The sequence below is a fragment of the Manis pentadactyla genome, chromosome 5 (assembly GCF_030020395.1).
Source record: "Manis pentadactyla isolate mManPen7 chromosome 5, mManPen7.hap1, whole genome shotgun sequence".
In the NCBI taxonomy this organism is placed as follows: domain Eukaryota; kingdom Metazoa; phylum Chordata; class Mammalia; order Pholidota; family Manidae; genus Manis; species Manis pentadactyla.
This window is the reverse complement of record NC_080023.1, coordinates 11,932,220-11,953,812: the sequence shown is the minus strand read 5'-3', so window position 1 is coordinate 11,953,812 and position 21,593 is coordinate 11,932,220. Positions and strand designations below refer to the sequence as shown.

The 21,593-nt window shown below is 45.0% G+C and overlaps 1 protein-coding gene across 1 annotated transcript in view; it reads left to right on the top strand.

Moving 5' to 3' along the window:
- Window positions 1–21,593, top strand: part of PROM1 (prominin 1) — a 114,448-nt gene that overhangs the window by 14,040 nt on the left and 78,815 nt on the right. Inside the window, exon 2 of the mRNA XM_036921074.2 lies at window positions 6,584–7,017. Coding sequence (XP_036776969.2) covers window positions 6,798–7,017 — 220 coding nt within the window. The 5' untranslated portion in view covers window positions 6,584–6,797. The remainder of the gene's footprint in view (window positions 1–6,583; window positions 7,018–21,593) is intronic.

The window sequence follows — 21,593 nt, the reverse complement described above, 5'->3', positions numbered from 1 at the left end:
GTACCACCTAACCTTGCCATGTCTGTAGTGTAATTTTCAGAAGTTTCCTGAATTAGCATTTGTTGTTCTGAAATACTCACATTCAAGATCAATTTAAACGTCAAATCAAACAATGCTCTTTCCAGCGTCTGTTTTATCCTAGATTCTGGGGTAAGTCAAAGAGCTACTGAGTAAATACTCTTGCCTGTCATTCAATTGTCCATCTGTCCATTCACCCATATCGCAAACATTAAATACCTACTGTGCGTGCTAGATACCGTTCTAAAGGAGCTTCTCTTCCACAAACATTTTTCCTATCAGACAGTATTCTCAGTTCAAGACAGGAAGTGGTTAGTGAGCCTTGAGGTGCACACCGGTGCGTGCAGTTAGAAGCGGGAGTGATTCCTTCTGGCAGAAGGGTTCCACCGCTCAGCTTAGCAGCCTGGTGGATTGTGGGGATATCAGGCAACTCACAGCCTCGGGAGGCCCACGTGAAGTGAGTATAGCACCGCGTGTTTCGTGCTGTGCAGTAGCGATGCCTGCGTGTATGTTCGGGAGAAATGCTGCCGCCACTGGCATTGTGATTGGCACATACTCAGGGAGCAGATGATTTGGGTTTTGTTTTATATTGGTAAATTAACAAAAAAATGTTTGGGGAAGTGGCAATAGAAGCTCCTAAAGCGGCATGGGGAGTCAGCTGAGGCACCCCTGAGTTGGAACCAGAGAGAGGGGAAGTTTTTAGGGGAGCGGCGTTCCACGTGGAGGGCTCTGCCCGGCCCAGGGGGCGGGGGGGGGGGGGGCGGCGAGAAGGGCGTCTCGGGCGGCAGGCCTCCGGCCCCGGGAAGAGGCTGCAGCCCGGGTCTCGATGGGCGCCCCGGGGCGACTGGCGGAGCTGCCCGGGACGGGATGCACGTGGCAGCGTATCCGGAGCCTCCGGCTCAGCTATCTTTAAAATACTGAGCCCGACCCCGCCGGGCACCTGGCCGCGCGCCCCGCTCGCCGCTGCGGGTGAGTGCGTGCACGGCAGCGCTGCGGTTCCCGCCGCGGCACCCGCACGTCTCGGCCGGCGTCGGGGAGGCGCAACAGGTCCCCGCCAGCGCCCCCGGGTCTGCTCCCGGCGGCTGCCAGAGGTCTGGGCAACAGGCCCCTCCGGAAGCCGTCCGGGTGGTCCTCCCAGCCGGTTCATAAATCATTCATGAGCTGGGTCGGGCCGACGCGGCCGCGAGGGCCTAGGCGGGAGCGGCTCGGGGCGCGCGGTGAGTAGCCGCGTCCTCACTCGGAGCCCGGGAGGCGTCTGCGGAGTCGGCGGGGGCTGAGCGCCCCGCTTCCAGAAGGCCGAGGGCGGGGAATGGGGCACGCGGGGGCTCGCTCTGCGCCCCTCTACTCCCGGGCCCCGCTGCAGGTGGTAAGTGCCCCGAGAGCGGCCAGGGAGCCGGAGGGGCTGCAGGGCGGATGGGGAGGTCCGGGAGCCCGGCCGGCGGGAGTTGCCGGCGCGGCGTGGACGCTCGCAAACTTTGCGGGCTGCCGGGGTGCTGCATGGTGGGTCTTTCCTCCAGTGGGAGGGAGCCGGCGGCGGTGGCTCGCCAGGTTCTGGGCACAAGCGGGCGGTGGGAGTGTAAGCGGGCCCGGGACCCCTCTGGCCGCGGGCTTGCTCTCTGGCAGGGCGGCGGACCGGGGGGAGGCTGGTCCGCGGCCTGGGAACTGTTCTGCGGTGAAGGGAGTGCGAGGGGTGGCACCGGGGGCGGGCCACTGAGCCTCCGGCTGGGAATGGAAACGGGTCACCTGTCTCGGGTTTGCCAAGTGGGGGAGGTCGTGCAACCGGCCGCAGCCAGAGGAGGCTTTGGGGGTGCCTTGGGAGCTGTCTCCTCGCGCCAGTGGAAGAGCGCACGCACCCCTGGCTGGAACAACGGCAGCCTCCTTTAGATACACAGCTCGTAGATGTTCGGTGCTTGCCGGCGCCGGCCGGGACAACAAAGGGAAGCGCAGACAGAGGAAAGAGTTTCGGGGTGCGAGACAGTTGGAGGCCCAAGGTCAGTTTCCCCAAAAGCCCGCGAAGAGTATAGCAGGGGATCCGATCCTGCGGAGGCGGGTACCGCTCGGGACCGCCTGCTTCCTGGCGCCGAGATCCGCGCCGACCCGCAGAGGGCACCCCGTGACTGCAGAACCCCTCCCCCCGCGGCGGCGAATTCCTTGAGGCTCCTGCTTCCCGCGCCTGCCTGCCGCCCATTCTTTTGTGTCCCGCCGCCGGAGAGAGGCTCCTTCCCGGGAGGGAGCGAGGACGGAGGTTCCCCGCCTGGCGGTGGGTTGCAAGGAAAGGCCGGGGAAGCCGGCGCCCTAAGTTTACTGCAGCAACAGGTTGCGCCTGCTGCCAGTGGGGCTGCTAACCTTTGTCCTGCCGGCTTTGCTCGAGAAAGGTTTTCCGGGTTCCTGTGGGTGGCGGCTGACCTTTGCTAAGATAAGCAGTTGCAGGATTAGGTCCTGGAACGCCCCTGCCCCAACAGATGCTACTGGAGAAACCAACGTCTGCAATTCTGCGTTGGGATGAGCCATGTGAAATTGCCGTTTTTGTGGCTCAAAGTTGACTTGACTGTGGATAACGTCGTATGGTTCAACTTGTGTGAAGTTAGCCACTTATTTTCTCAACTGTGAATTTTCTCTTGCAGTATCCTCAGAGCTGTCCTGCCTGTCAGGGTGATCCTAGGGGAGTTGAAGTTGGGAGCGTGGGTGCTGGGCGGGGGGTGGGTACTGCCCCTTTATTGGCTGCCAGCTGTGTGCCCGGTGCTATGCCTATTGGGTCCCCAGTCCTCCAAAACTATTCCAAACCGCATTTCCCAGATGAGCAGAGGAAAGCCAGGAGAACATAGGGATAGCTTCCCATCACAGAGTTCAGTGGGACAGGACACCTGCCTGCCCTGTCTCAAAAGTTTGCACTGTTGACTCTTAAGCAGCTGTTTAGGTTAGTTTTGTTGTGTTCCTGTGTCCCACAATTATTTTTTTATGAACTTCCTTATGATTTTCATTCCAGACTATTGTTTCTCTGTTTCAGTACAGTGAAGTAAACGAGTGCATCAAAGGACAGATTGAAAATAATAAAACTTTAAACCAACTATTGTTTTGTTGGTACTGTTCAAAATATGAAAGGAATAGGTTTTGCGGGGAGCCAAGAGCTATATCTAGGTTTGGTAAGGGCCAGGATGCTGTGTTACAAATGATAGAAGCCAGTTAGGGGCAATTTTATCAGAAAAGGGACTGGGTTCTGGGTGGCTTAGAGAAGTGACAAGAAAGCTGGCCAGCCAGGCTCAGGAGCCCACGGAAGTGGGACTCTGGACATGCAAGAGGACCCCTGAATGGTGCATAGCCATGGCTGGACCCGATGTGATGCTGGCACTACCACCATCATCACTAGAATGAGTTAGAAACTGCCTGTGCTTGAGAGCGCTGCTCCGAGCACAAGCCCCGGAGGAAGCAGCTGATTGGCTGAGCTTGACCCCAGCGCAGAGGTTGGGTGCCTCAGCCGGCCTTCCCATGATAGGCAGGCCTGCTGCCACAGGACTCACAAAGGTGGGCTCAGAAATTGGGCAGCCCCCATTCCACTGACCTATCCCCAAAAACCCCGAATGACAAACATCCACTACAAAGATCCTTTTAAAAGAAGTTCCATCAAGAGAAGTGGAGCTGGATGGTCACAATATTTGCTTTCAAACCACCATTCACAGAAGTGATATTCTCTGCCCTCTGGGCTCAGAATCATGTTAGGTATTTGCTTAAAAGTCATGTTCTTAGACTCCTTTCCCAGTTTGAACTCAGTCCATTTGGAGTGGAAACCAGGAATCTGCACCCCTTAAACCAGCAAATGATCATTTTGTGTCCATCCTCTATCCTGCATCTTTGATTTCACCAATCCTTATTGAGTGCCCATGGGTGCAGGGCTGGGGGTACAGAGATGCATAAATCAGGGACCCCACACCACACCTGGGATCGATCAGGTCAGGGAATACAGGAAGGACTTTGGGGAGCTTTTACCTTTTGTCTTAGCTGCGTTTCGGAAGCCGAAGGTGCCTTTGGGAAGTGGCATAGTCAGTGACAAACAGTGTCATGCCAGTTCTCAAACTTGAGTTGTCTTAAGATTCAGTCACCAGGGGAGAATGTTAAAAACACAGCCTAATGGGCCTCATCTTCCCAAGTTAAGTCTGATAATCTGCATTTTAAAGAAACACGCATTTTATGCTAACAGCTGTTGGACCAGGAGGGCTTTCTAGAGTTTCACGCTGGCATTTCCTGGAGAATCCCAGTTGCTAACCAGTGGGGCATAATAGGTAAGGACCCAGACCGTCTCTTCTGGCCCAGCCAATTAAAACTGAGAAGAAAAACTCCTCGTTTTTGGCTTGACTTTTATCAATTGTCTGTTTCATAAATAGTGAGATTTTAATATTTTCTTAAAATTTATTCTACAGTTCAAGAGGGACCCACACTTTGGAGCAAGACGCACTGAAATCTAAAGGAATTAGTCCTCACTTTCCCAAGTGCCTTCTGCCATGTCTCTCCTGCTGTGTTTCTCCCCATCCCTGGCTGAGGCTTGGTGGCATTACCAGGAAGTCAGCCTTTCTGAGCAGCTGAGCCTTTAATCCTTCCAGCTGCTATGCTCCCTGCCTGTCCTTCTGCAGAAAACAAGATGTGTGTGGTGTGTGCAAGTGTGCGTATTGAGTATATTTATGAGTGTGCATGGTGTGTGTCAGTGTGTGTTGTGTGTATGTGGAGTGTGAGTGTTGGGGTGTGTGTGTGTGTGTGTGTGCGCGTGCGCCTACCTGCACAAAGGAGTGCAGTCCTATCTGAATAATCACACACACTCTCTCCTTTCATTTCTTCTTCCTACACTGCTGCCCTGGAAACTTCCAGAAAGTGGCCTCACAATAGCTAACTTGTTTTGTTCCTTTCTCATTTGTTCTTTCTGGAAATGATTTGAAGATTGAGCAGAGCAGGCCTGTGCTTCAGTGTGCACAATAGTGATTTTCTATGAGAACCAGTGAAAGGCTAGAGTACTTCAGGGCCCGAAGATGGGATGTTTACAGCAGCCATGGCAGGAGATGGCCCTTCCAGTCCTGGTGTGTCAGTGGGTGAGGTGGAGAAGCCAACACAGAAGCTTGGAGTTAACAAGGTTGGCACTGGGAGCCTCTGGGGACCCGGAGGCCCTGATTTGATAAAGGGAGAGCTTAGGGTCATTCTGTCTGTAGTCCTGTGCAGAACTAGAATGGGATGAGACTTAGGACATGAGGCAACATCTCAGGGGATTGCATATGAATTAACATCCTCATTCAGCTAGCTCATGCAGACCCACCTATGGTCTGGAACTTTTTTGACTCGGTGGAACGTAGGTGGTGGGTCCTCTGGCCCCTTGTACAATGTGTCACTTTCTTGATGACCCCCCACCACCCAATCTCTGTGTTTCAGGATCACCCTGTCCTTATTTGGAAAGTTAGTGTTTTATCTACTGTGCAAAGTAAGATCAGGGTGTGTGTGTGACCCCTGGACTGGGAGGCTGAATGGAGCACGTGAGCTCTTCTGGTAGGTTCTGTTGTGATTCACTTTGCCTCATGTGATGGCATAAGCAGCAGTTACTGTGGCTTATCTAGTTTTCTATTCAGCAGTACCTGCTGAGCCCTGGCTGTGTTCCTGCCTTGTGTTCAGTTCTAGAGACAGAACCTCAAGGAGGACTGGGTCCACCCTGGAGGCACTCTGGGACCCTTCCCACCCTGGGTGCTGGATTGGTAGCTGCTTTTAACATTCCTGTTTCTCTCTTCCTTTCCCCAGCGGTGGACGGGAGTCTCCCTCTGCCCTGCTTGTCATTGTCCTGCCCCCTAGTTGTTCAGGTGGCCACCTGGAGGCAGAGGTTTCTGTCAGGCTTACCTGGTGAGGGTGTTAGAAAGATTAATTCTAGTGTCACAGCCTTAAAGAGTTTGACCCCATGCTCCTCTACTTTGGGTTGGTGGTGAGGTGTGGATAGGGGGATGTCTGAAATAAGATCAGTGAACACCCCTCAAGAGTAAAAGGCAGGTAAGATATCTATCCAGAGACGGAGACGGCAACAGAAACTTGGAAGAAAAATAAGCATCCAGTCTGTCTGTTCCTGGGGCCTGAGGGAGGCAGTCGGGGGAGTGTCTGGGGCCGTGGTTACAGCTTGGGCTCTGAGGGGATCTACTGGGTTTCAATTCTGGCCCCACCATTATGCAGCCGTGACTTCAGACAAGTCATGAGTTCCTCCCTGGGTCAGTTTTCTCATTTGTGAAGTGGGATAATGCTTTCAACAAGGTCCACCCTATAAAGCACGTAGAGCCATGTCTGGGTATAGTAAGTGCCAATAAATGTTAGTTCTTGACCCTACACGGCCTTTCTACACCATCGGGGTGTTTCCTGAACCCTCCAAGGGGGCCTCCGTGCTGAGTGTGGCCCCCCCCCAGAGGGCTCTGCAGTTCTAAGCAGGTTCTAAGCAGGCTGGGTGACAGCGGATTAGGGGGAGGGCTGGTCTAAGGTGCTGCAGCCTCCACTTGCTCGCTCAGGGGGTGCCTGGCGCTGGCAGGGTTGGTGATCTGCTCTTTCTCTCCCACAGGGATGGTGCCTTGAGCCGCTGAGCCCCCCACGCGCTCCTGAGACCATCAGTGCAGGCCAGCCCGGCCAGAACACCGAGGACTCCACACACACGCACAGTCCCCGCCGCACCTCTTCTCTAGCAAAACGCATGCTCCTGTCCTCGCTCAGGATTCCCGAACCTCTGAGGCCAGACACCCCCAGCTCTTCCTCATGTTTGGGGGATCTTGCTAGCTATGGCCCCTGTACTCGGCTTCCTGCTGCTGTTGGAGCTGTTCGGGAATACCATTTCAGAGAGGCTGCCGTCGCCCGCAAAGAGTGGTGGTGCCCTGGACTTGGTGTTGCCTGCCCCGAACTATGAGACCCAAGACTATCATAAAGCTGGACCCATTGGCATTCTCTTTCAAATGGTGCACCTCTTTCTCCACGTGGTGCAGCCCAATGCTTTCCCCGAAGGTAAGTGCCCAGCACAGGATAAGATAGGATTTATCTTCAAACACACACACATGTACACACAGTCTTGTTTGCTAATGACAATGTAACCAATACTTACTATATTCAGTGCTTTAAAGTATGAGGTTCAAGGTGATTGACTTGCATGGGAGCAGAAAGTATTTGGACCGAACTTAAGAAAACTTGTACCAGGTTAAATAGGGTGTCAGGAATGTGATTGTTAAGAAATGAAATCAAACTGTGTTGCTATGCGGGTTTTCCAATTCTTTATCCTTCTTCCAATACATACCAAAGGTGAAAATTAGGGTGGAAAAGCAGATACTCCATCACCAAATGAGAAGTTAATAATTACCCCTCATGGCTATGCCAGCACTTAGCTCTCCTCCACCCACCGCAAAATGCAGTTGTGACCTGGCTTGGGGCAAGGCCAGAGCTGTCTACCTGAGTAACTTCGGCCAGAACATTTATGGCATCGTGCTGTGATTCTTTATACATTCCACCGCGGCCTTCTAACCACTGCCTCCCCTTCTCAGCAGTACGGAGGGGAAGTCTTTGGTGGGGGGGCTGTTTTCAGGAATAGGATTATGAAAACTTAGATGGTCTGTGGGAAGTGTCTGCTCTTAGGGTTTAGCAGTTGACATTTTTATTGACTTGATGTTAGCTTTATTGTGAACTAGTTACTTAAATTCCAAAGATTTGAATATGATCATTGATTGCTAAAAATTATAAAATTGGTAGTGATCTTATCATTTTCCTGAACTGGTCAGATTACAAGAGGCTTATTTGTGTGTGTGTGTGTGTGTGTGTGTGTGTGTGTGTGTGTGTGTGTGTATGTGTGAGAGAGACAGAATGTATTTAGTGAATGTCAGTGTTTATTTATTTTATGGGCAGTTTATAGATTTTCATTAAAATACATTCATATTGAAGGTTTTAAAAAAATATTTGTCTCAGAGTAACCAATTGAAATAGTTTGAAGTGTAGTTCTCAATTTTTTGTTAGTTTAAGTATCTATCCAGTGGAATAAATCACTCTGAGCCCCATTGTCATTGAAGAGAGTCAGGAACAAATACTGCTTACAGCTCATATCATTGCTTAAAAGACCAAATTTGGAAATCTAAAGGACAAAAGTAGAAAATAAACTGAGTTTATTTCTTAATGTTGCATACATACTCAATATCCTCAATAGATAGCTCCTTATTTGTAGACTCAATGTAAACAGTATTGAGTAAATACCAACTAGTGTTTTCAGTCTTGCTTCTTTTGTCTTTTTTGTGTAAAAGGCGTAGAATTCAGTTGTTTAATATGAATTTACAATGACTCCTTCAAAAAAGATTGCAAAGCATCCATATGTTATTTATTCTAAGGCATATCATGTAATTAGTTAATCCTGTTATCTCTTTCCATGTGTTGTGTTATTTCTCTCCCTCTGGATTTTGTAGGAAGGCTTCCTCACACTTATTTTACAAGGGAAAGCAGTATTTTTAAGTCTTCCTTCAAATGATCAGGCTAAAAGAAATCCTACTTCAATGCATTCTAAGGTTTTAAACTCCAACATCATTGTCAGTCCAGAAGGAGGCTCCTGAAGAGTTTAAATCCTAATGCAATCTGAGGGTGTTAGCCTGCTTGTCCCTTGACATTCACCAATACTTACTACTTTAGAGAAAGAAATTTCTAGAAGTTTCAAGAGTAGAGCAGAGCACACCAGCACTACACTGTTGAAAAAGAGTTTGGTAGGTTGCTTAAAGAAAATAACATTGAATTCAGCAGGTGACGTCTTAGAATGCTGGTTTTCTTCCACCATCCCATTTTTAATATTCTTTCATCAAGTTATTAGATTTCATAATGGTTTCAAAATGCCCATTAGGTGCTTTGCAACATGAAGGATGCATATGAGGTAATTGTGGTTTTTCAGACATTTGGGGCCAGTGCATTTCATGAGCACCAAATCATAGGCAGATGTCTTCATAACTGAAGATGAAAAAAAAAAAAGAGAGATGGATTCCTGTTTATTAGCTTAACTAACTTACTATGTTAACCACAACAGATGGCTTCAGGATGATTCCTCTGTGAGCAACATCTTCAAAGAAGATATTTACCCATAGATACAATTTTTCATTTGAAAGAGTAGAAGTGTTTTGAGTGCAAAGTCTCAGTGCAGGAGCAGAAGAAGGGAGGCCCTGGAGCCTGGGCCCTTGTTTTTATGCCATTGGACCAGGGAGCTTTCCATTTTTATGGCCTGTGTCCACCAAAAATGGTATACAAAGTTTTGTGTTTGACTCTACAGAGGAGCCCATGTTGTATCCTTATAAATAAAAAGATGGAAAGGTCTTGTTTAGTTGGGTCTTGAAACAAAGGCCTACCTAACTTCCCAGTTAGAAGACAAGATTAGCTTAGATCAGACCAGGAAGACAGTTAACTGTGTGCCACGGCAAATGTGCTCTAGAACCTGCTGTGGGCATTTCACAAATGTGTGCCCTGGTCTGAAGCTGTAGGAGCGATACAGTGTCCTGGGCTGAGGCTCACTAGGAAGGGCATGATGGCTTATGTTTAGGAGCCACATGTCCATTCATTCCACTTAGAAAAGGCATTGCTGGCAGGATGACTGGGGTTGGAGAGGAAAGGGTGTTCCAGGCCAGGGGAACAGTATGTCTGCAGAGTAGAGGAGATGGTGGTCACAGTGTACCCATGAGGGTGGTATTTATGGAATAAGTCTGCCAAGGTTGGGAAGCCAGAGCTTGAGGACCCTGACTGGCAGGTCAGGGAGTCTTGCAAAGGGAAGAAAGCTAAGGTAGCATAAGCCAAGTTTTTATTCATTTGGCAAGCATTTAGTGATAGCCCCTGCTTTCTGCAGGGCACCTGGCTGGTGCTGTGAGCCAGGGTACAAGTGGAACTGGGTTTTGGGAAAAGCATCTGATAGCAGCTGGTAGGATAGGTGGCCAGGAGGTGTAGGGACCTGCAATGGTCCAGAGAGAGGTAATAACAAACTAACTTAGCACAAGGCAAAGGTAGTGGGGGAAACAGAGGCAGGATACATTTCACAGGCTTCATTTGGTTCAGATCTTAGCTCTTGCCTATTACCTGCTGGGCCATCTTGGCCAAGTTGTTTAATTTTCAGAGCCTCTGTTCTTACTATAATCACAATTCATTGTATAGCTTTTAGATGTGAAGCTTAAATGATAATATGTGTGTAAAGCCTGTGTTGAGAGCCATGCCTGAGTGGCATAAAGAAAAATAGGGAAAAGAAGGTGTCTCCAGGAGGGATCATTAAATGAGGCTTGAGCCCAGAACGTCTGGGAGGTTGTTAGGCCTTAAGCCCGGCCTTAGCTTGTAGCAGGTGGAAGATAGGCCCTGAATGTTAGGCCAATGTGTTTGCACGGGGTTCTGCCAACAGTGAAGAGTGGGCATCACTTAGTAAACCTATAACCCTGCAGGAAGGAGGCCACGAGGAGGATGCCTTATCCACTGAGCCTGTTCCCAGGAATTTTCATGTCCACTTGGACAGCAGTGGCCAAACTCAGTGCCACACCAGGTATGGCCTTTGGACCAAGAGCATTAGCATCACCTGGGAGCTTGTTAGAAATGCAGATTCTTAGGTCCCACCCCATATTGACTAAGTGAGAATCTTTAAAATTTTTTTTAGTGTTTAATTTTTTTCAATGTTGAATATAATATGCACACACAGAAAAGGGCACCCAAACCTATGGCTGGGTGACTTCACAAACTGCACATATCTGTGTAACTCGTCCCCAGATCAAGCAAAAAAGAAGGCCCCAGAAGAACCCTCGCTTGTTTCCTGCTCACTGTCCCCAACTCACCCCAAAGGTAGCCCCTCTCCCGATGCCCAGTGGCATGGATTAGTCGTGCCTGCTGGAGCCCTGTATTTACTTTAGATCTGGCTTCCTTTACTCAGCATTTTATAGGTGATTCATCCATACTGTTGCATGTAGTTGTAAACATATCTCACTGTTGTATACTCTTCTGTCATGTGAATATACCGTAAGTTAATTACCTGTCCTACTGGATTGGCATTTAAGAGGTTTCCATTTGGGGCCTGTTTAGTCTGCTTGGGCTGCTGTAACAGAACACCGTGAACTGTGTGGCTTAAACAGTAGACATTTATTTCTCACTGTTCTGCAGGCTGGAAGTCCAAGGTCAAGGTACAGGAGTTTTGGTTGTTTGATGAGGGTCCTCCTCTTGGTTTGTAGGGGGCTGCCCTTCTTACTATACCCCCATGTGGCAGAGAGAGAGAGAGCTCTGGTCCCTTTCTGTTCTCATAAGGACTTTAATCCCATCATGGGGGCCCTGCTGTGATGGCTTCCTCCAAACCTGATCACCTCCTACAGGCCCCATCCCCAAATACCATCACACTGGCTTCAATATCTGAATGTGGGGGGATACAAACATTCAGTCCTTAGCTTGGTCATAGTGCATAGTGTACTGTGCAGATTTTTGTATGTGTCTTTTGGGATTACATGGGCACATTTCTGGTGGATATAGACCTAGGAATGAATTGCTGGGCCATGGGGGTGTACATACTTTCACTTTTAATAATACTACCAAACCATTTTCCATAGTGAATATAGCAATCAAATCTTTTTTTTTTTTAAACTTTTACTATGGAGAGTTTCAAGTATATGCACAGTTGAAGAGTCTCATGAGCCCGCGTATGCCATCACCCACCCAGCTTCGACAGCTTTCAGCTCCTGACAGTCTTGTTCTATTTCTTCCTCTACCCACTCCTCCGACTCAACTCCTCCATTTTGAAGCAAATCCCAGTCTTTCTGTCACTGCATCTATAAATATTTCAGTATGTGTCTCTAAAAATAATGACAAAATACTGTTACACTCCAGAAAGTTAACCATCGTTCTTCAATATAATCAAATATTCAGGAAGTGTTCTGATTTCTTGAATGTCTTGTAAATGCAATTTTTTAACAGTTTGTTTGAATCAGGATCCAAATAATGCCCATATGTTACCATTGGTTGATATGGCATATGTCTCCCTCAGTGTCTTTTTAATTTATAGGATGCCCCTCCGGGTCTTTTCTCCCCTTGCCATTTATTGTTGAAAAGCCTAGTTACTTTTCCTGTAGTATTTCCCATAGGCTGAACTTTGCTGATTCCATTTTCATGGTGTTCTTAACTTTTACCTCTGTCCTCTGCACTTCCTGTAAACTAGGACTTGTATAGATTAGATGCAGATTCATTTTGGGGACAGAAGCAATTTACAGATGACACTGTATATTGGCGTTGGGAGATGGACATCTTGTCTCTCTTTTGTGATGTTAGAAACACTGATGATCGCTGTCTAGATTCATTCATAGCAGGTCCATTCCTTTCAAAATGATTTGCAAACATGCTTTCAAGTAGACTGAAACTATTAAGAAAAAAATGGGATACTCTGCACATTGTGTAACTTGAGTTTTTCCCTGAACAGTGTTTCATGGCCATCTTTCCATTTCTGTTTCTATTAGGATGTTGCCTTAAAGAAAAAGATTTTTTTTTGTTTTTTGTTTCTTAGCAAGGAGCTTGAAACATTCAGCCACCAACCTTTTGATGTAGGGCCAAGACTGAAATTTTGTTTTCATTATAGTTAATTAGTTACAGTTTCATGATTAGCATTTCTGATATAAACAGCACCCAAAGAGTACCCTCCATAATTTTGGTTTCTTTATTTTGATGCTTTGAATTGGAGCAAAACACTTGGGAGTTCAGGCTTCTGGATTTTTAGATTGTTTTTTTCTCCGTAGACTTTTACAGTTTACTCACATGTAATTTCATCCAATTGATCGCCTCTATTTAAGTCTTTATAGAACATTTGACTTCATTTTCAATGCTCTTTTTATGCGACTTTCCTAAATTTATTTATATTTAATTACACACTGAATTTGCTATAGAGGCAGAAAGAAGCTTTGGAGCAAGCTAAGTGTTATGGGTTGAATTGTTTCCCCCAAAATTATATGTTGAAGGCCTAAAACTCCCACCCCCACCCCACCTCACCCAGTACTTGAGAACATGCCCTTATTTTGAGATAGGCTCACTGCAGATACAATCCGTTGAGATAAGGTCCTACTGGAGTGGGCTGGGCCCTGAGTCCAATATGATTGGTGTTCTTATAAAAGGAGAAATTTGGAGGCAGATGCAGACACAGGACCACATCTGGATGACTGGACTGATGCAGCCACAAGCCACGGAGCCAGCAGAAGCTAGGAGAAATTTAGAGCAGGCACTTCCCCGGCACCTTCAGAGGGGCTGTGGCCCTGACACCTTGACCCTGGACTTCCAGCCCCGAGAACTGTGAGACAATACATTTCTGTTGTTGAGGTCCCCTCATTTGTGGTACTTTGCTCCAACAGCTCTAGCAAACGAATCCGTCAGGAAGCAAACAAGTGAACTGGTGTTTGCAGAGGGCACTGCAGGTACCCAGCAGAGGTGGTCACTTCATGATGAGGGGCAGTGCACAGCCATGTTTTCTGAGAGAAGGGACGGCTGGGTAATCTGGTCAGCTGGAAAGTGAGGTTAGGTCCCCAAGTCTCTACTGCACAGTTAGACACACATCAGAGCCACGTCATCCATGCACTAGATTCATGAAGATTCAGCTCTACGTACTGAAAAGGAAAAAGAAAAGTATTTCATATAGTTTACAAATGAGCCTCCCAACCATTTTATAACTGCACCATGTAGTATTCACCTCAAGAAGCCAGTTACTCCCTCTACACTTAAAAAAAAGCTGCCAGTGCTTGCTTGAGATGAGATTTAAGGCAATTTCACAGATAATTCCTCCCCTCCTGCTTTTCATTCACTGCACTCCCTGCCTGATGTGAGGCCCTAATCCCTCTCAAGATTAGACCCCTTATTCTGTTGTCTCCTGTCTTCTATGTGCTTCTTGGAAAACTGTTGTTTAAAACTTTCCTCATGTGTTACCTATTCTGGAAATATGGTCCTTCTCATCTCATTGTTTTGTCTGCACTGTTTCTGTATCATTTATGCACTTTTACTATTGCAAGTTTAACATTGCCTTTTAATAGTCTGTAGTCCTAGATTATAAATTTTCTGATGCAGTAGTGCCTGGCACATTGGACATCCTTTGTAATCTCTGGCTTTTGTATTTTTGAGTCTTTAAAAAGATTGTACTTTTTCCTCCCCACCAATTTTTTTTTTCTCTATTCACTCAGCAAAATTTGAGTATTTGCTGTGTGTACTTTCTTGAAATACTGGAGTCATGATAATACCACTGCACTATCATACAGTAAAACCCTCAGGACGATGAGCCTTTCTAGAGCTGTTACTTTGCTTTTAGATTTTCTTCTAGAACTTCCCTGTCAGGTTTTCAGTTTTTTCCTTTTTGTTTCTGTATTGTCAGCTGTTAATGCAGCTCTGCTTTCCTCCAATCCCAATGCTTCACTTTATATTCTTCACTTTATACAACTATCTGGGTGAGTTACAAGGGGCAGCTCCATTTTTCCTATGAACTTCAAAGAACATAGATTTTGTGATAGCATTTATATTTCGGAGATGTGAAATTTTATTTCTAAGATTAGCCCTTTTTATTTTCATGGGAAAACTCAAGTTTATAGTATTTTAGCCAACAAAATTCCCAAACTAAACAGTAATTAAACATTTGTGAGGCGCTCAAGGTCAACGAATAGCTGTGATGTGAAGAACATCATCTGCAATTGAAACTAAAGGTGGCAAGCAGTCCTGGGAATACCCAAACTCAGAAGGAAAACATATCAAACTAAATCAGAATCATTAAATGAATTTTATACGTTGTTTTCATGCTTAATATGTATTTAAAAAATTTAAAGCTTAATTTATTTTTAAATATAAAAGCAATATATGTACATAGAAAGCACATAACATTTAAAGGTTAAGGATTGCTAAACAGGTTTTGTATGTAGCCATTCATTCATTCATTCAATGGATGCTTAGTGAGTACTTAGCAAGTGTCAGGCTCTGTTCTAGGCTCTGGGGAATAAACATGCATAAAATGATTTTTACACACAGACATGCACACACGCACACACACACACACACATGCTTTTTTTTTTTTTTTTTTTTCCAAATCATTTGGCAGGCTTTTCTACCCTTTGCTTTTAAAATGTCATGTATCTGGTAGATTATTCTAGACATCCATTCGTTTCTCCTTAATTTCATAAAATTCAGAGAAAAAGAAAAATTTCATGAAACATTGGTTGTTTTATCATCCTCCCAGAATGAATATGTAGTCAGATATTTTTAAAAAGAGAAGACATCATTGACAAAACTGGAATCCGTATTATATACCTTCCCTGCCCCAGTCCTCTCCTGCCTTCCCTCTTTTCCTTTCTACAGAAACTTGTGTCCTCTCAATGCATGTTTTTATGTACTCACTATATCGAGATTGTATTATTTTGTGTATGCTTTTTTTACTCACTGTTATGTTTTGGTTTCTATCCATGTTGGAACCCATAGATCCTAACCCATTCACTTGAGCTGCACTCTAGTGTCCTGTTGTAGGAGTAAGTCACACTGTGTTTATATTGTTCCCTGGTGATGATATGTAAGTCTTTTTCCTCATCTTTGTAACTGCTCTGTGGAGTTCCATTGACTAGACAATGCATTTCATTCTTACTGATGGATATTTGGGTTTCCAGCTTTTTGCTATGTGAAACACTGCTGCAGAGACCACTTGTCTATGTGTAGTTTTGCATATTTGGGCAAATAAAACCACTAGGGGAAATCCATAGAAAATGAATTACTATGGAAAATGGTATTTGCATTTAACATTCTGTCTGGTATTACCAAATAGTTCTCTGTTTTGCACACCAATTTGTACTCCCAGTATTAGTGCATGAAAACTCTTCTTTTCCCACACTTTTTCCAACCCTGATTATTAAGACTTTTTATTGTTACCCATCTGACATGTTATAGAAAAAATCTTATTTTACTTTGTTTTTCTTTAATCACTAATCAGTCATATCCTTGCATTCATTTGTATTTCATTTTTCAAAGGACTTCCGGTTCTTGCCTGTATTCATTTTTAGTTGAATTATTGGCATTTTCCACTTGGATTTGTCCCAGTATCTCATGGAATTTTAGAAACACTTAATTTTTTGAATAGATAACATATTTCCATGGCTGAACATTTAGAAGTACAAATGGATATGCAGTGTGAAGCTTCTATCCCATTCTTGATTCTCAGCCACCCAGCTAGCTTCTTTACAGGCAACCAGTGTTCCCAGATTTTGTGTATGTATTTGTGTGTTTGTGTCTTTTCAGACATATTTTCTACATATACAAGCAAATATGTGTGTATGGTCTTCTCTCCACAAATGATAACGTATTGCATATATTACTTTACCTTCTTTTTAAGCATACAACTTAGTCATTATTTTATATTAGTAGGTAGAGGGCTAATTCCTCATTCTTTTTGTATTGCTGCCAAATAGTTCTCTACTTATTAACTCATTTCCATCATTTTGCTTCTACTAACATAATTAAAAAGTATGTATGTAGGATAAATTCCAAGAAATAGAATTGACAGGTCAATTTGTAATTTTGTGTGTTTTGATTGGTATCACCTAATTGTACTTCCTAAAGGTTGAACCAGCTTAATCCTCCAATAAAAATGCAGAAAAACCTCACTGAATTTTGTCCAGAGTCTTGTGAGGTGGGCACCATAGTGATGAAATTGCATACATGGAAAAAGAGACCAGGGAGAGGAGCTCACTAAGCCAGGGCCTCACAGCTTGTGAACACACAGAGCAGGAATCTGAAGCCAGATCTGTCTGACTGCAGAACCTTACTCTTAGGCATGATGCTCTTGGACTAAGCTATTGCACAGTACCTCTTGGTAGCATGCAACAATGCACCTTATGGAAAATGTTATGTAAGTTCTTTTACTTTGAAGAAGTCTAGAAAGGAAAACAAATGGAATGATTTCCAACTTTCAATATAAAGATCTGGTCCAAATTGTGTAAAATTTCTCCTGAGAATTGTTTTGGCTTTGTGTAGATTTTGAAGTGTGGTATTCCCATTTTTAATTCCTAATAGTTTATAATTACAGTTTTGATTTCCCCTTTTACCTGGTTGGACTAATGTCAATTGAATAAACTTGACCTTTTTGAAAAAGAATGAATGGCAAAGACTAAATACTGAATTGCTATGGTCTATAGTTTATTAAAAAAGGTTCAAGTCTCCTACTGTATAATCTACCACCTGCCTGGGCTTGGACCTGAGCCATGAGCTGTATACCTAAGGCTTCTAATGAGTCCTCCTCTAATGCATCTTTCCATTACTTTCTGGAACTGTCCAATGAAATGTTTTCCTTTGGCTGCTGGTAAGGTATTGCTGAGGCTGTTGATTATGTCTCAAAGTTTCCTTTTGGTAAGAACATGGGAACAAAACTTTCTTGTCTTAAGTTTTCCCTGAGCAATTGTTCTGAACAATTCTACGTGGCTTCCAGGGAATTACAGAACGGTGGCTCCCCATTTAGCCACAGTACTCTCTGATGAGTCCCTGGCTCCACGGGCTCCTTTTCTGCAGATGCCGAGTGCACGTGTGCAGCACGCTGTGGGATGGGATCTTGGGTCGGATCTTCTCTGCCTGCACGGAGCTTAGCACTTTCAGCCTATGTCCCTGCGCTTTCCTTTTCTTGCTTTCTTCGTATTCATGGTATCTTAATTTTATTGCTGTCAGCCTAGGTAGAATAGTAGTTTTTAAAAAAAATCCTTAAGGCCACTTTTTTTTTTTTTTAGTAGAATTAAAAAGAAACCTGAATAATCTAAGATTAAAGGAGGAAGGATGGAGGAGACTCCCAGGCAGCAGCTGAGGTGGAAGTGTCTTGTTAGCCTTGCCAGGAGAGGTGTGATCACTACACGGAAAGCAGCTGAAGAGACAAGGCTTGTGTTTAGTAGTTCTGTGGGGAAGAAGTTTCTTAGGCAACACTGGGAGCCAAAAGGTGGTGACGTAACTGTTTACTGGTATTTCTTTAACATTTATTACCTCATGCAGGAATCTATATGTTCCTGAAATACAATTTTGAAATATTTTAATTTGATGGTGCCATCAGTTCAATAGGACATGTTAATTAATTGACATGAAAGCTCTCTTCAAACCTGATTGAAAGCAAATAGCCTGCGTCCCGGGGAGAGGAGTGCATATATGCTTAAATATCCTCTTGATGATTGGCTGACCCAGAAACTCAGCCTAATGAGATTTGGACAGCAGGCCTCCAGGAGGGCGATAGACTGTCACCCGCCAGGCTTAATGCAGCCAAGTCTGCTGTGGTGTAAAATTGCCTGAATACCCTGGATACCTGTGTTGCAAGGAACTGCATTTCTTAAAGACCCATCCAAATATAACGTGTGTACTAGAAATAAAGCTGAGTAGAAATGAATGCCTACTCTGAAATTCAAGTTAATAGCTGACTTCAGAAATGAGTGCTTCCCACGTATTGCATTGCAGTAGTAACAGGGAGTAGAGCCGTCTCCCTCAAGACCAATTTGCTTGCAGGTAAATCCAGATGGTCTGCTGTGAGCATGTGTATAAAATCTGTCCCCTTCTGTCCGCCAGGACTATCCCCCCACAGCTGAGGCTGCCCATCACCTGGACATTGCAGTAGCCTCCTGACCCATAGACCTGGGCAGGGGCATGCATAGTAGCCTCCTGGAGACCCTGAGAGTTACACCAGCTGGCCTCCCTTCTTCTCCTGGAACATGCCCATGGTGTCCTGCCTTAGACCTCGGCATCTGATTGTTCCCCTTGCTTGGACCATCCTTCTGCCTGGCATGTTCTTATGTCACTTGGATCTTTGCTGAACTGCCATCTGCTCAGAGAGATGGCCTTAGCACCCCTCTCCCCACTGTCTGACCTTGCTTGCTTTTTCTTTGAGGTGCACATCTTGTTATTACAGTAAATGTTTGTTTATCTTGCTTATTCAACCTAAAGGATGGGACTCTGTTTTGTTCACCTCTTCATCCATGTACCTCTAGAGTCTGGGGCAGTGCCAGGCATGGAGCAGTGCTCTGTGAATGTGCGTTGTGTGCAGAAGTGGACACACGGGTATTGGTCCCCTCACTCACTCTGCTTCAGTCACACTGGCCTTGTAGTTCCTAAGAACTCTCGGAGCTCCTCCCAGCCACTGGCACTTTGCACGTGCTGCGCTGCGCCTTCCATCCGAATGTTCTGCATCCTCTTCACACATGGCTGGTTCCTTTGTGTCTTCCCAGCCTCAGCCTGTGTTTCCTCCTCAGATGGTGGCTCCCCTGACAGAGCAGAGCAAGCCACCTTCTCATTATTCTTCTCCAACTCTGTGTCCCCCAGTTTCACTCTCAGAACACTTTATTACATTTTGTGAGCACCCACAGTCCTATGTTATAAACACCCCCTCACCCACCTCTCCCACCTTGGTTCTTTGGCAAAATCCCCAGTGTGGTTGCACCATTTCTCATGTCAATATCAGAGCAATTAATTGCTCATAGAAAAAAATGGCAGCTGTGCCTACTGGACTTGCTTTAAAATATGTAGCCACGGGTCTCCAAAGGCACTTCCGCTCCAGACAGTGCTGACAAGCTTCTCCATAAATTTGCTTTCTCACTTCCCTCTTGCATACTTTCCATCTCTTCACCAGTTTCTACCTGGAAACCTCCTTCACTAGCCAGTGACCTCTTGTTCATGGAGAAAAATGGGTGGAATCACATGGAAACTAACTTACCCCTCCCTATTTTCATTTCAGTGTTTCACTAGCATTATCCAGGCATTTCGAATTCTTTTCCCCAGTAGAGTTATCAGTCAAAAGATATGATCATTTTCAAAGCTGATGAAGGAATTAAGTTTGCCAGAAGGTCCTGTAATGGGTTATGCTACTACCAGTAATGTGTTGGGCATTTTTAAGACTGAATTAATCACAGAGGACATAATAACTCATTAATTTATATTTCTGATTACTGTGACATTGATTATTTTCCCATGAGGAGTTGGTCTGTGAAATAAATACCTTTTGCCTGTTTATGTAGCAGAGTCTCAGTCTTTTGATTCTATGACAGCAGCTCTTGGTACTGAAACCCTTTCCCTAATATGTTTACTGTGAATTGGCATTAAGCCATTTGGTTTTACAGAATTTGTCATTTAGGGAAGATCATCTGGTCAGAAATCATCACCCATTTTCATGCTTCCGTTTTACAGTTGCGAACTCTAAGGCCCAGGGAGAGGAAGCTTCCTAGTTTAAGACCGAACAGCCAAATGAGAGCCGGCCGGATAAGCAAGCAGGAGAGAGGATAAGGGGAGCTGTCGCCTGGGAGGTTTCCCGGGGCGTCTGTTGTTTGAAATTGGATTCCTGGTCCTTGGAGCCTAGAAGGAGCTTGTCAGCATGAATGTGCTTCTGTTGACTAACTAAGCGAATTGTTGACTCATTTAATGAGTGCCGTTATTGCAAACACAACAGACATACCTCTCTTTATTCCCATTTTACAAGTAGAATATGGCACACAAAATACACAGAAACAGACATTAAAAAGTGTCCATTCTCCACCAAAAAATAGCCTCTGTTTGTGTTTTGGTCTGTTGTTTTCAGACTTTTTTTTCATAGGCAAAGATATTTTGGTGTTATTGTTTTTATATAGTTAAAATCGTACTATATTCCCATATGGAATGTAAGCATAAAGTTATGATCTAGGAGTAAAACAGGTATTTAGATCATCTGGTGTTGGCTGGTTTTTACCCACTGGTCTCCTGGGTAATGCCGATAATCTGCAACTGATTATGCTTGTGGGTTTAATCATTTTTTAATATGATAAATGAGACTTTAAAAATAGGTTGCAGGTTTGAAAAGCAGATTGAATGAAGGACTTAGAGCTGTAAGGAAAACAGATTTTGTCTGATGTTTAAGGTACCATTGGAAAAGGTAAAGTTTTAAAGTTAAATTATAACAGTGATTAGAATTAAATTGTGTTTTAGTTTGTGGGAAATCTTTGATTTCTCAAAGAAATCTGTTTTGGGGCTTAAAAAAGAAGCTGAAGTGAAGGCCGTGTAGCAACTTTTTAAAACAAAACTTCTTAAGAATATATCATGAGTATATTTCTAGATTCCTTTTCATGGAAAATAATCTTTCCTAGAAGAATGTTAATGTCTTAGATCTCAAAACATCTATAGTGTTTTACTGAACACTTGCCACTTGCCACTGGATTAAGGATCCTAAGATTTATGGAGGAGCAAGAGCATTTCCTCCTTTTGGGAATGAACAGTCTCTAGTTGACAAGACAAAGTGTATTTATGGAGAACAAATGGCCAGGGAACAATCAGCCGCTGGATCTTTGAATGTCACGCGTGAGTGATGAGTTGTAGGCATTTAGTGATGAGGGAGGTCGGCTTTCACTTAGAAGGATAGAAGTTTGATGCTCCAGTTACGGTGGTGCCTTCCATATTTTTCCATGTCTAATTCTGTTCCCCAACAATCATTTGCCTAGTGCTTTTAGCAGTCACAGCTTATTCTTGCCTTAACAAATCATCACTATGGAGGTTGTGAAGTGGCGATATTCTGTCACTGCTTTTCCACTTGTTGGTGGGCATGCTGCTGTATCAGGAGCATTCTGCTTCCA